Source organism: Nyctibius grandis, chromosome 12, assembly GCF_013368605.1.
Source record: "Nyctibius grandis isolate bNycGra1 chromosome 12, bNycGra1.pri, whole genome shotgun sequence".
Classification (NCBI taxonomy): domain Eukaryota; kingdom Metazoa; phylum Chordata; class Aves; order Nyctibiiformes; family Nyctibiidae; genus Nyctibius; species Nyctibius grandis.
The window spans coordinates 6,253,846-6,268,585 of NC_090669.1; the positions used below are offsets into that span (position 1 = coordinate 6,253,846).

Genomic DNA, 14,740 nt, shown 5'->3' on the forward strand with positions numbered 1-14,740 from the left:
CCCCCAGACGGACAGGCCCTCGGGCCACTCCCCGTCCCCAGGGAGTGAAGAAGAGAGGTCGGCCTCTGCGTCACGGAGAGGGCGGTGGCTGTGATTGGTTGGCGTTGTCCCCACTGCCCCGCTCCGCGGCGCCTTCCCGGAAGAGCCGGACGGCGATTGGCCGAGGGGCAGGCCAGGTCCGGATGTGCGGTGCCGAGGGGCGGGCTTTAAAGGGGGCAGCGGCGAGGGGAGAGGGAGAGCGGCAGCGGCGGCGGCGGCGGGGCCTGGGCGGCGCGTGACGCGGAGCGACGGGAGCCTTGGCGCGGGTGAGCGAGCGCGGCGGCGCGGCAGCGGCGGGCCCGGCCCCGCTCTGCCTGCCCGGGCGTAGCGTCGGCCGGTGGTCGTGGGGAGACTGTCCCCGCCGGCACGGGAGGGCGGCAGACAGCCCTGGCCGCGCTGAGGGGCGGCCACGGCGGTGGGGCGGCTGTGTGCGCCCCGCGGCGCCGTCACCTGTCACCGGGAGGGGCTGGGCCGCTCCGGGCGGTGCCCGGCCGTTCGCCCCGTGCGGGGCGTCTGCCGGCCCTGTCAGCCCTGTCCCTCACGGGCGAACCGGCCCGGCGCCCCGCCGTGTGAGGAGCCCGCGGCCCCTTTGCTCCGTGGACCAGGCGGCGGGGGCGAGCTCCGGGGCTCGGGGCGGCCGCTCAGGGCCCTGGGGCGGCTGCCAGCGGGGCTGCGGCCCGGCGGGCCTCCTTTGCACGCTCTTGGACACGGCGTCGCTCTGCGGTGCCGGGCACGGCCGTGGCCTCGGCGTGAAAGACCGCCGGGGACTGACCGGGGAGGCATTGCCCCGCTCACGTCTCAGGACTTCGCTGAACTATTTTTCTTCCCCTGCTGTGACCCACCAGCTCTCCCCAGCTGCCAACCCGCTCTGGGAACCCAGCTGCCCGGGGAAACTTAGCAGGTCATCCCCTTGCGCCTGTTAAACTGTTAGCTGCTGTGTAAGAGCTGGTTTGTTGACATAGACTATGATTTCCTTGAGAAGTGTGTTAGAGGGTCGAAGTCACAGCAGCAGGTGTTGGTACAAAAGGTATAATCCATCTGTGGAGGAAGAGCTGGTAAACAGGCTTGACTGGCCAATGCTCCTGTTTGCTGCCAGCATTCCTTCAGCACCTCCCTTGTTGTCCAGGTTAAGGTGTGGGCTAGTGAAGTCCTTGGGGCCTAAGAAGATCAGGAGTAGGCGTGCTGAGGAGAAATAAGTTCTGGTGTCAACTGACAGTTGCAGTTGCTGGACAAACATATAACAATGTTGTGATCAACATGTATTGTTCATCTCTAGTGCTCTTGCTTAATCAGCTCTGTTTATTCTTGGGTGTAGGAGTGGCTCTTTTCCCTTTTAGGTAAGGAATAAAATGCATTCAAATACATATATAAAAATATTTGTATTTTATATATATATGTTTGTCTATACATTTTTTTCCTTCTTGAAAAATTGTTTATTTTTCCAGAAAACATTTAGAAAAGCACTCTGTTCCAGGCAGATGAAGTTTTTTGTATAATTGGTTTAGTGTTGTATTTAATCCAATGACTCTGCTGATGACAAGAGAAAAATATGACATGATATGACAGTAGGTATAGACAATAGAAGTAATCTTTAATGAGGCTACCTGGTGAAGAGAAGGAAAAAGTGCAGAAGCACTTAAAATTTTGGTTTTTATTAGTGATAACTTGTTTAAGTCTTTTAGAGTGATGAAGAAGTACTGCATGAGTTTGTGCTTGCTCTGACTGCTCTCATGTGTTGTATACCTCAGTGCTGGTGAATACGAACGTAAGGTTGTGTTTGACAGCAGGTGGCTTTGGTACAGATGTCATGGGACCTTGGTAATGCAGTGCTGTATAGAAGTTGGAAGGCCTTTCCAAGAAGCAGCATTTGAAATAATGTTTCTTCACAAATTTGTGTTGTGTCTTAATTGCTGTTGTACTAGAAGGAAAACACTAGAGAAAAAGGTACCTATAAAAAGCCCATGGGAGGAGGACCACTTAGGAGGGTTGTTGTTACTTTCTATTCTTGAAGTAGTGGAAATTAGTAGAACGTATTACTGAGCAGCACGCTATTAAGCCTCTTAAGTGAGACACTGGGAATGATGACAGTGTGAAAGGAGACAGGGTGATGATTTTTATTCCCTTTTCATAAAATGAGGGGGGTGTCTTGGGTTCTTTTTGGAAACTGATGGTTTCAGTATTACAGCACTGTGAGCTGCTGTAATGGTAGGTACCTTGTAGTAGACACTGTAGCCCCATGTAAGATTGAATGCCCAACTACCTAGAAGTTCCACTTAATGGTATTGGGACTTGGCTCTCCTTGTCTGCTGCAGACCTTCTGCATAATGAGAAGTAGCATAAACAGTCTAACTTAAATGTGCTGTTACTTGATTTATTTTTAAAATTTTTTTTATTGTTATTCTTATGATTGATGTGGGGTAGTAAATTGTGAGGTGAAAGCACTAGAGAGCATAAATGGTTGAGATAAGTTTCCTGTACTGAAATAATTCTCTACTCCTGTGGAGCTCAGCTAGAAGGAGTGAGTGTGATTTGAAATGAACTCTAAAACACCTTGGAAGTGTTTTTAAATGACCCTCCTCTGGGAAGCTGGTACTATGAGGTTATTAGTTCTTCATCATAAATAGTATTTTAACAGGTGAATGAGACTGGAGACAGTTTAACAATAAGTTTAGGACAACACCATATATCACTTATTACTGGCAGGCAGCTGGATAAAAGATCTCTGTGCAGGAGAATCCCTGTAGTTTAACGAGAGCTGAAATAATGTTTTATTTGGAGATGTAAACTGTTCTTAATGGCCTTTAAATAGGCATCTCTCTAATGAAAAGCTTTTCAACAAAGCTGGAAGCCTACTGAGATGCATAGCTGCTTTCTGAAAGGTGGAGTCAGTGACTGAACTCCATCTGGTACCAGTTACTAAGCTTCTAGATCAGTTCCCTGTTTCACTGGTAATAGGTTAGGCTGGTTTTTATGTCCATACCTCATTCTTTGTCCTGTTCAACTCCTGTATCTCATATCTCTGGTCCTGGAATAATGCAATTTATATTACCTAGTCTTAAAAAAAACCAGCCCAAAACAAAGAAAGAAAAAGATCCCACCCAAAACCCATAATCACTCCAGATTCTAGCTAATTGTCTTCCAACCTGTACCTCAGCTTCCAGCACTTTTCTCTCTTGTCAAAGCCATAGCACTTGGGTGCTCTCTTTGTGTGTCAATTCCTCCTCCATCTGGTTACACCAAAGTTTCCTGAGGAAATGTTTTGGTACCTTCTTAGCCTAGCGTCTTGCTGTCTTTCTTACTCTGGCTGGGTTTCATGGAAGAGAAAAGGCCGATGGCATAGCCCTCTGGTGTGGCCCTGCTTTCCAGACAGGAGATGGGGAGAAGTGAAGACGGCTTCTCCCTGCTGTCACAGGGCATGCCCCAGCGCTGTAGCCATGCTTTGACTTTCTGTTTTCAGTGGCCTAGAATGATGTGAGACTCTGGCTTCTGCAGAGGAAAAAATCTGGAGGATTCGTGTCCTGGAATGTTTAAGATGCTTTTGGGGTGGGGAAATGAATTAATTTTCATCACTTTTCTGAATGGTGCTTGCATTTCTTTAATGCTTGGCTGCTATGTAGTCTAGAACGATACCTATGATTTGATATCAATGTTTCATTAAACTTTTACCATTGCTAGACTTTATTTGGATAACTTGTTTGGCTTATTTGCTTTCTTTTAACAAGATTGGCATTTATTTTCCTTTTAGGAAGATACTTGATCATAATGTTACTGTTTACTCTCTAAACTAAGGAAAGCAATGGGTGAACAGGTGGTGCCTTGCTTACTATGGAAAAAATTAGTGTTGACCACAATAGAAGCCTTTGCCATTCTCTCTATTTCTCTGACGGCCCGTGAATTGCCTTGGTCAATGTTGTACAACTTCCTATTAAAGAAATTGAGTAAAGTGAATTGCCTCAAAACCTTAGTTAATGTAGCCAGAAATGGGCGGGGTGAGGAGGGGAAAGGAATACGAGAGCTGGAGGGGGAAAAAAAAGGGGGAAAAAAAAAAAAGAGTGGAGGAAATAGGCTGTACCAGCCAAGAGGTGCTGTAGGTGAGAGTTCTTGCACAAACGATAGCAAGACTTTTTAAAATTTTTTTTAAAAAAGAGACAGAGAAACAAGGACATATGCAGTAGATGACACACAGAAACTCCAAATGCTGCTGAAGTCCTTGTTAGTGAACTGTTGATCCAAAGAGCACTAAGCCTTAGTGCTCGTAATGAAACCATTAAATAAGCTACAGAAAATCGTCTGTGTTCTGTGGCTTTGTCTATTCCTGGTGGTGTTCCAATGGAGATGAAAACAAAGGGACGCATAAATGATGCGAACTCAATGGGAGGATCATCTCTGTCACCGGGAACGGGAGAGATTTTTTTGAACTGGAGCACTTCAGAAACATACAAAGTCAGCAGCGTATGCAAGGGGCAACACTTAACCATGCTGCAAGAGTAAGTCGTTGTAGTACTGTCCAGTGCTGGACTTGGATGGTCAAGTGATAACTTTTCAATACTTTCATGTGTAGCAGACCGTTCTTGACTGTGCTGAGCCAATAGATGGTCTTTTGTTCCAGTTGGCAAGACAAAACATGGAATGCAGAATCTGGAGTGTCTTTCCAGCAGAAAGAAGGCAGGGATTCAAGCACAAAAATTATTTCATGGACAACTGTATTGTTGTCCCAGAGTCTAATATGTAACAGAGCTTTGGCAACTTTAACTATTGTCTGTCTTAACTACAAGAAGTTTTCTCCTGAAGTTACAGGAATATAAAGTTGGCTGCAGAATTAGATCTGAATCCTATTTATATATTGAGTCCTGTTTATCTGTTAGAATGTATATTAATTCTTTGTATTTTTAGGGTATAAACCAGGGAGGCCTGAGGACACACTGTGAAGACACTGAAAAGTTGCAGTCCTTTATTTGGAATACACGTTATGAACCCTTTCTGGAGCATGTCTACAAGTTCTGTGCGCAAGGTACATATGTAATGAATGGATTCCGTAAGGTGTTAACATGCATTGAGGGGTGGTGGCAGTTCTGGAAAAGACCGTCAGACAATCTACAAATACAGTTGGAGTGTGTTGTTTTATCCCAAGGATTGTGATCAATAAAAGTGTAAGCTAGCTTTGAGCTGCATTAACTGGAACGTGCCTGTGGATGGAGTCTATGCCAGAATTTGTTGACTCTTCTTATGTGAAGTATCTTTAAGTAGGAAAGATGAAACAAACTTGTTCGAACGGTTCAAACACTTGTTTCTTAGGACGTTTGTTTACTCTCCTATGTAGAGCTTAGCTGGGTATTGGAAGTGCAGCGAGCGTTGACAAAACTGCGCCTCCATAATGCTATTGCTACTTTAGATTGTAGCAATGATAAAAGCATGATAGTTCTAGGGTTAATAGTTTCTCAGGTGTTCAGTGCTAGGACAAATTATATAACTTTGATGATGATGCTTGTAACATAGGTATTGTTACTTGTCCAAGTGTCAAGCGCTTTGAAACACTATAGCCTAAATCATGCCTTTAGTTACCACAACTAGCCTAATCACAAGTGTATAGCCTGCAGGTTTGTCTTGGGAATCTGTAGAATGATTTTGAGGTCTGTAAATAGTACAGTGTTCTCTTAACAGTGTAGGAGCGACCAGTTAAGTAGAAAAGGTTTTTTGTTTTTTTTTTTTTCTTGTTTAATAAAAGACAGCATAGGCATAAAAAGGTTGGTATAGCAAAACTGTGTAAACTGGACTTGATATCACTGCCAAATGGTGATTCTTTTGCAGTGGGAATGGGCTATATGATCAGCTCCAAGTGGGATGTTGGTATCTTAAGCACAGTGATATACATTAAATTTTCTGTGGAAAGTTCTTATTTCATCTCAGCTTTACTACACTACTTTTAAAGACTCTTCGAAGTCTAGAATGTGAGGATGCTTGTCAGTGGAAATGATTTATCTTGATGCACCGTGTGCTAGAAATAGATTGACTTCTCAGCTGATGTTATATACGATCTGGTTCCAGTTTCTAAGTAAATGTAAGCCTCCTTAAGTATTTGTCCTAATCTGCAGATTTCCTATCCAGCATTGATTACTTTTCTACTTGTAGGCTAGGTTTGATTGAATAAAAGTCTGTTGAAAAACAAAACACAAAGAGACGCCACGCCCACCCCCAAGCGATAGAACACCAAAACCCAAGATACATTTCACTGGCCAAACTTGTAATTAGCAAGGTTGGGTTTAAACCTCTGCTAAGGTATGTTCATGTGTTAAATGTTTATGAAATACAGTCTGTAATCTCGTGGTTCTCTTTTTATCTAACAGAGACCTGAAGCTGAAGAGAAAACCTTGAGTGGGGAGCTGCGAACCAGTCCTCTACGAGGCTCTACAAAGAAACAGTTGCCTTCTATTCCAAAGAATGCTGTGCCAATAACCAAGCCTGCTTCCCCTGCCACGTCATCCCAGTCGACAAATGGAACACATGCTTCTTATGGGCCTTTTTATTTGGAGTATTCCCTCCTTGCAGAATTGTAGGTTTTCACTTTTTTTGTCTTTTTTAGATCATTAGGCTTATGCTTCAGTGGGAAAATAAATGTGTAAGGTTCTAGTTCTTGCATGGTGTCTCTGCCATAGTCCTTGAAGAAGACAGTAAAACTGAAGAGTTCCACAAAATTCTTTTTCTGGAGCATCAGCCCTAATCTCTTGAGGTAGCACGGGAGAGGAAAATGAGATGAGATTTTTAAGGGGTGTGTTTAGATGTGATTCTCTGAATTATTACATTCCTCAGACTTCAAGTAAACACATTTTAGGTTTAGGCATGCTGACCGAATTTTTGAAACAAGTATTAAAATAGAAGCAAGCAGATGTCTAGTGGGAAGATGGTTATGAATGTATGGTACTGTCTAATGGAGTTAGGATGTGGGAGCTTCCTTCAGTTGTTACATGGAACACTTGAACGCCGCCTCATAATGGCTTACTAAATGGATATTGGGAAGATTATATTCTTCCCTGTCTTTCAGTGATATTTAACATGAAACTTATGAGGGAGGAGTTAGTGCGATTTCAATAGGTTTGTTTGGATCAGTTGCATTTGATCCAGTCTAGTGATTTGTAGGCTACTGTGGGAGCATGCCAATCTCTATTTGTCTGCGAAACTTTCTAGTTGTATCAAGTTACATAAACTGTTTTGTGTTGCATAGCTGAAGGAACTTCCTCTGTAGTAGACATACTGGATTCTCAAGTATGTAGTGCCTTTTGGAATGCAATCCCTGGAGTCCTTATGCAACACTAAGTCTCAGCTCTTGCATTTAACCATTAAATTGAAAGTGAGAATTCTCAAAACATTCTTAATTCAAGAAAGATGTTTTTGTTCCGCAGTATGCAAAAATATATTGGTACCATAATGCAAACTCCTCTAGTTTAACAAATTCATTATTAGGGAATTAATAATGAAAAACATGGAAATAGTAAGTGGAGAACTGTGTTAATGTTTTGCTTTAATATTACTGTTTATTACTTCTCTACTTACAGTTTTATCTGGAAAAATAATGTTTCCTGTTAGTAACTCTTTAAGTGGAGGGATAGGAAAAGCAAGAGTATGGTTTCTCTAGTTTTCTGCCGCCTCCTTCTGTGAGCAGTCTGCCCTTGGGAATTGATTGTAAGTTTGTACAGAAGTCCTCTTTTAAGCTATTGGCAGGACATTTTGGGCTTACTGTGGATGTAGTATAGCTGTGGAGCTATTCTAAATACTGATTCTGATTGCAGTACCTTGGTTGTAAAGCAGAAATTGCCAGGTGTCTACGTGCAGCCATCTTACCGATCAGCATTAAGTAAGTTTAAACTGAACTTTTAAGATTTTATATATATATTTTTTTTTTTTTTTTAAATTCTTTCACTCAAGCAAACTTTCTTACTTGCAGTGTGGTTTGGTGTAATATTCATAAGGCATGGGCTCTACCAGGATGGTGTGTTTAAATTTACTGTCTATATACCTGATAATTACCCAGATGGAGACTGCCCGGTAAGTGGCTGTGTGTGTCTTGGGCTCTTCTTGTTTTCTGGTGTTTTAAGTATGACTTTTTGTTAAAGCTAATATACCAATTATATTCTTCTCGTGTACTTGAACTAGTTTTGTTCAGTTGTCTGGGCTGATTTGCGATATCTTGTACATATTTCCTAACATCTGTGGAAGAGTCATGTTACTCTAATTACTGAAGCTGGTGTAGAGTGAATTTCCTGAGGTTAGATGCATTAGAGTGTTAAGTAATCAACCAGTTCTTTACCTCAGCTCTTGATCTGCTACTTCCTTGGCAAGGAAGTTAACATTGAAACACTTAAAGAAGTATCCAAATTCTGAGTAGCGATATAGTGGAGCATAAAATCCAGGCACCTGTGCTGTGCTTACTGTAGTAATGCAGGATTTATTGCCTGTCTCTCATCTAAATTACATTGAAACAAAGAACTAAAAGAACTTAAGGAGGAAGTTGGTGAAACAAAGGGAGAGGGAGATAGGTAGTATGGTGTTACCTTCTATCTCTGCTTTTTGTTTTTTCTCTTTAGGGAAAAGTATCCAAGTTATTACATCAATTAAAAAATAAAAAGAATAAGAAGAAAAATCTTGTGGCAGTCTGACTTTGCAGAGCAGAGGCAGCAGGCCCTCTTGGCCAGATTTCTTTAAGAGGAAGATTGGGGGACAGCTGTATGTAACTGCTGTAGCTGAGAACAAGTTGCTATGTGAGGAAGCTGTCTGCTTGGTGTCAGGTTTTGTGTAAAGCTATCATCTTTAAAAGGACAGAACTAGTACGAAACTGTTTCTTTCAAAGATTAGACTTTAGTACCTCTCATACAGCCATCATTCTTTCGCTAGCATAGGGCCTTATAAACCTTCCTGTTGAAACTAAGTTTTCTTTTGGAAAAATGCATGAACGCCAGATGAAACTGGCTGGACAGAACTAAAGACACTGTGGTGTCACTGCACAGTTTACTTAGAAATGTGTAGGATAAAAAAGTATTGATTGTAGCTCAAGTATGTAAAAAGCTTTCAGTCATAAATAGCTGAACAAGAAAAACTCCTTTAATCCAATCTTACCTGCTATTATTACCTGTGTTGGCACTAGTGCCTGTGCAGTTAGCTGGATTAGTTTCCTGATTTGGTGATAAGCATGTGAGAGAGGACAAGACCCTGCATGTAATATGGGTGTGTTGGGTTACAGTTTCACAGTTGGTATAAACCACTTCAGGCTGCTTTCTTTTAATACCATAACAATTAATTAGTACTTGGAAGCAACATCTGACTGACCTTCACCCGGTGGTTTTAGCGTTAGGATTGAAGTTGTCATAATGAATTTCTTTCTTCTAATGCAGCGCTTGGTTTTTGATCTGCCTGTCTTCCATCCGCTAGTAGATCCGTTATCTGGTGAACTGGATGTGAAAAGAGCATTTGCAAAATGGAGGTTAGTGGTAACACGTTGATGTATGATTTGAAAGAAGTTTGTTCTGTTCTTCATTGTGTTTTGTTCTTTTTAGGCGAAATCATAATCACATATGGCAAGTATTAATGTATGCTCGCAGAGTCTTCTACAAGATTGATACAACTAGTCCTCTGAACCCTGAGGCTGCAGTGCTGTAAGTATCTTCCATGCGTATAGACACGGTCTGCTAAGAGGTTTCTGCATAGACTTGCAGAAACAAAGAGATTTGTAAAATTGTTTATCAGTTCATGGTCTCTGCCTCTAGAGCTGGTTGCACTAGGAACTGAAGTTGAGGCTTTGCCAAGTCTGTCTGTGCTTCTAGAGCGAACCTGTGCCTCCTTGTGATTACTTAACATTGCTTACTTCTCTCTTGCAGGTATGAAAAAGATATTCAGCTGTTCAAAAGTAAAGTGGTGGACAGTGTCAGACTATGCAGCAGTCATTTATTTGATCAGCCTAAAATAGAGGATCCCTATGCAATCATGTAAGTACCATGAGCTAGTTCACCATGTCCTCATGTTCCAAGAACAAGTTTTGGTATAGTTGTTGATTTGAAGCCTTTCTCTGCCAGGTGGATTGACCTGTTTTTTCTTACATTTATAGCAATACTTTGAATATTCCTACCCTCGTTTCCTTCTGTTTAGTGCTGAGTGAATCTTAAATATAGTCAGACACTTCTGTTTACTGTTTTTTCACTAAGCAACCAAAACTTAAAAAAACTCAACAAAACCCCAAACAAACAAAACCCCTAAAACAAAAAAAAACCAAAACAAAACAAAACAAAAGCCTCAAAACACCCCACCTCCCTCAAGCAGAGATACCCACGGAGTAAATATTGCTTTCGGGCTTTCCTGAACTCAATTTGCATGACTGTAGCTTTGATCATACTTTTTAAATACTTTTAAGCTTGACTACATGGGGGATGGAAGTCAGCTCCATAGTGAATATGAGTAGTATTTCATGTAGCACCTGCTGAATTGCCAGCTCTCATTGCAAACAAAAGTGAAAACCTGAATATTTCTTGTTGAAAAGATCCATGCTATTGTGAATTTAGTTCTTAACTGTGTGTTTTAACACTGAAAACTCAGACTTGTAGTTTACTTGAAATTCAAAAAACTAAACCAAGGAAGAGTGCTGCTTTCTGCTCTGTGATGTAGTTTTCAAAAATGCAAAGTAAGAGATAACTATACTTTCTCCATAGTTTTTCTCCATGGAATTCAGCTATACATGATGAAGCTAGAGAGAAGATGTTGACTCAGAAGGTATGCGCAAAGTCCAGATTCTCACTGTAGTAAGGGTTTATTGCCTGATAAGGGAAGAGAGGTTCTCTGTCTCTTTGTGATGAACATGTACTAGACAGACCTTATTCCACCCCTCTTTTGGTTCAGCAGGCATGCTGAAACTGATTTGGTCTTCTAACTAAGCAGTTATGTCACTGTTCTGACTTCAGTGTGTTGAGCAATTTATCATTCAGCCAGCTAGAAAGCTTTGTTAGTGCAATTGTTGGCACGCTTGGCACTTTTTTTTGTTTAGGGATGGAAGGGAGGGAGGGAAGAAGGGGAAAGAAGAGATCTGCTGACTGCCTATTAGCCCGTCCTGCACTTGTCATCGCCATTACCGCTTCTGCATAACCTGACAGTCCCCGACTTCTTTGTTCTCTTCTGTTGAGAGATCTTTCATTACAGAATCAAAGCCTGAGGGCTTTCTTCTCATTCCAAACTCTTTGAAGCAGCACAAGCAGAGTACCTTGCTCACATCTCTAATGCTACTGATTTCTAATAAGAGAACATCAGCTAATTGAAGGGTGCTTAGCGTTACTTCTATCACAAAGCATGATATAGCAAGAATGTGATGGTTCACATAGCTTTCACCTGAGCAACGCCTTTGGTTTTGGGGGAGGGGAGTATGAATGTGTTTTTAATTATTTCTTTTCACTTGATGAGTTGGCACACAGCAATTCTGAGTCTGCATTGAGTGGCATGACAAGCTAAGCCACTTGCAGTGCTTAGGGATTCTGAAATGGTGGCTCATATCTTTGCTGAACTGGCAAGGAAATGCACTCTGAATGTTTTACTTACTGAGCTGTGGTGTGGTTTGCTGCTTTTTTTTTTTGTAATTAAAACATTTTTTTTTTGTCAGTCCAAACTTCAGTCTTGCTCGTGCAGGGTTTAACTCATGTTCTTGTGTGTCTTCTGGCATGAATGAGATTTTTACATTGATCTTATTACAATGTGCCGCCTGTAAGCTCGGTGTAGCAGTGTTCCCAACTGTCAGAGTCACAGCAGGACTTGAGGTGAGGTGGCCTTTCTCCAGCCTTAGAACACACAGGAAAATATTTTGATCAGATTCTGACTTCCTGATGTTCTTATAAAAACTTAAGCAATACTTTTAACTCTGTGGGGTGTTTTTTTGTTTTTGCCCCTTCTCCTTCGTTCTCTACCTCCTTCTTTCTTATCCTTTAAATCAAAGACCTAAAGAGAAAGAACAGGTTGAGGTGCTTGAAGTGGAAGGGATATGATGCTGTCTCAGAGACTAACAGCAAACGATTACTTTTCTTTCATCCTTTTTCTTTGGAGATGAGTGTTAATTTCTTTTTAAGTGAAAACTAACATCTTCAGTAACTATTGCATGCATGGTACGTTAGTCGCTCAAGTAGTTTGTTGATAGCAGGAATGGCCAAACTTCTGTGCTGTAGGAGATTTGTTCCAAAATGTCAGCGTAGCTGAGAACGTTCTTTTCCTTCCCGGTAAAAGGAAGTTCCTTAGTCCTGTATCCTGTCTTTCCCTTCTTCTGCAACCCTGGATCCTTGTTTATTACCCATGTAATTCCTGTGCCTTGGGGAACAACGAGGCTATTCTAGAACTGTAGGCCAGGAAAGGCTGTAATGTCCCAGTTCCCTGCTGAGCACATGGCTTTTGCTAGATGATGTCCTCTGTGCAGCATGTGATAGGCAGGTGCTACTCTGCCAGGCTCAAGCTTAACTGATCCCTCTTGTTTGCTGTTGTCTGATGTGTTATGGCAATTCTGTCACGCAGTGTCACCTTTTACACAAAATGTGGGGAGGGACAGAAGAAGTGCAGGTTCAGTTTTCTTGTTGACTTAATTTGTCAGGCAAAAGGCTTCCCATAGTATGACAAAGTCTACTCACATAATTATCACTTTCTAGAGCTTGATGCGTGATTCCAGGTTTGATGTAGTTGGCATACAAATGATCTGATGAGCCTATAGCAGTGCGGAGGCACGGCTAGTTCCTGGTATGCAAAAAACCTGCAAGCTATTCAGTTTCTTTGACCTGCTAGACTAGGTGTCTGATTTACTAATCTTAAACTACTTTAAGTCTACAGATGCTTGAAGTTGCATCTTTCTCCCTCAACTTGAAGCTTTTTTTTTGGTCTTCTAAATTGCAATAGTCAGTCTCAAATGTTTGTTGCATTGTGTTGGGTAGAAATAGTTACTGTTCAAGCATGTAACTGTGATAAATGCTCAGGGAAGGACCATCCTTGGAAAGCACTAAGAAACTCCATGGTATAGCAAAGGTATCAGTTCCTACTTTGCCATGTTAATTTGCGTTCAGAAGCCTTCAGTGGGGTGCAGTACTCCTCCACAGCATGCCCAGCATCACAAGGTAGTATGCTACAGTTACAAAGTCAAGTTAGTGACAGAAATGTTTTGATTTGGATTGACGCGTCCTTCTGTAGAACCAAGAAATTTGGCAAATAGCAGTGCAAGTACATGGACTAAGTCATTAAAACTCTCCGGTCATGTCAGGGTAGTTCTACAGATGCCACGCACATTTCACAGAAATGAAACCAGTAGCCATTTTACTGTTCCTCTTTGAGGAGAGGAAACAATACTAGCCTCTCTTCATGCTTGTATTTGCCAAAGGTAAAATGGATGGGGAGGGAATTAAGAGGGTTTGAGGTATCTAAGAATTGACTTTAACTTTCTTCTCCCTAGAAGAAGCCAGAAGATCAGCACTGCAAAAGCATGCATGTTTCTGGCCTGTCATGGGTAAAGCCTGGCTCAGTTCAGCCTTTCAGCAAAGAAGAGAAGACGATGCCTACTTAGCTCTTCTGGATGATAGTGCACAAAACACTTTCTGTGGGTGGAGGGAATGTAATGGAGAGAGAAACAGCAAAGCAGCAGATTCCTTGACTACGGATTAGTAAAAACTGAATGGTAGCAGTGACTCCAGTAAACCTGTTCGATGGATTACTGACTCTAAATGTTTTACATATGCATTAGGTTTTAAAGGCTTGCCTGGAGTTTGGAAGTCTCTCTTGAACACTGCAGTAGTTCTACCTGAAGACTGTCTAGGGTGGGTAATTCCTCAGGGCTCTGAAGTGCCTGGAGGTTTTGGGTTGGTTTTTAAGCTTTTATTTTTTCCCTCCAGGAATAGCAATTTTAAAAAAAAATCTTAAATTACTGGCAGAAATATTAGCATTGGAAATATGATGCCAGAGGTAAGCTGTGTTCTTGTAAACTAATATAGCAGAGTTAAACACTATATTTAATGGTTTTAAATACTTTTGGTTTCTATTGTAAATATATTAGGATTTGAAATTGTAAATAGGTGGTTCATTGACTCCATTTAGCACTTTCCAGAGGTAAAGCTGGGGATCATGTATGATGTATTATGGATTTGTAAATGGATATTGTCACTAAAGCGCACATTAGTCTGACAGGGTGAAAGCAGAATGTCAGGCTTGTTAGACTTTTATTACATAAACACTAAAATCAGTGCTTTTAACGGTGGTCTCTTGAGCTAATAAAATCTTAGAGGATTTTAGATTCCCTAGGTGTCTAGGGGATTACTTAAGATAGCTTGACTAATGTGTGTTAATAGTGACATGTTAAAATAAAAAGAAATCATGATCTAGCCTTGGGCCCTCTGTTTGTCTATATTGTAGATATTTAGCAAAGACTGGAACCAGAGCAGAAGCACCTGGCTACAAATGTACTTGCCTGCATGCGTATTCAGGGCGTTAACAGGCTGTTGCATACTGAAGAGACTGGTTAAATACAGTTTTGTTCCACATACAGGAAAACCTTTCTAAAGCACGTGTGAGCTCAGGACAGAATCTTTTACTTTTCACAAGAGTCTTCCTAATGTCACAGCCTAGCATAATGCCTTGTTCTTGCCCAACAGGATTTTCTTGTCAAAACCTGTAGTGTTCACATTTAGAGCTGGGCTGCTTTTTCTTTGGCTCC

General features: G+C 41.8%; 1 protein-coding gene across 2 annotated transcripts; it reads left to right on the forward strand.

Moving 5' to 3' along the window:
- The first annotated feature begins 217 nt into the window (after positions 1–217).
- AKTIP (AKT interacting protein) lies at positions 218–14,408 on the forward strand. 2 transcript variants are annotated; one of them, XM_068411355.1, is made up of 10 exons: positions 218–305; positions 4,933–5,050; positions 6,384–6,589; positions 7,824–7,888; positions 7,979–8,079; positions 9,423–9,511; positions 9,585–9,683; positions 9,906–10,013; positions 10,731–10,791; positions 13,487–14,408. In XM_068411355.1, exons 2-10 carry the CDS (start codon positions 5,009–5,011, stop codon positions 13,595–13,597), a joined length of 882 nt encoding a protein of 293 aa, XP_068267456.1. In that variant the 5' UTR covers positions 218–305; positions 4,933–5,008; the 3' UTR covers positions 13,598–14,408. The 2 variants fall into 2 exon arrangements, with proteins under 2 accessions (XP_068267456.1, XP_068267457.1); XM_068411356.1 differs by having other exon boundaries at positions 13,490–14,408.
- Positions 14,409–14,740: the final 332 nt, after the last annotated feature.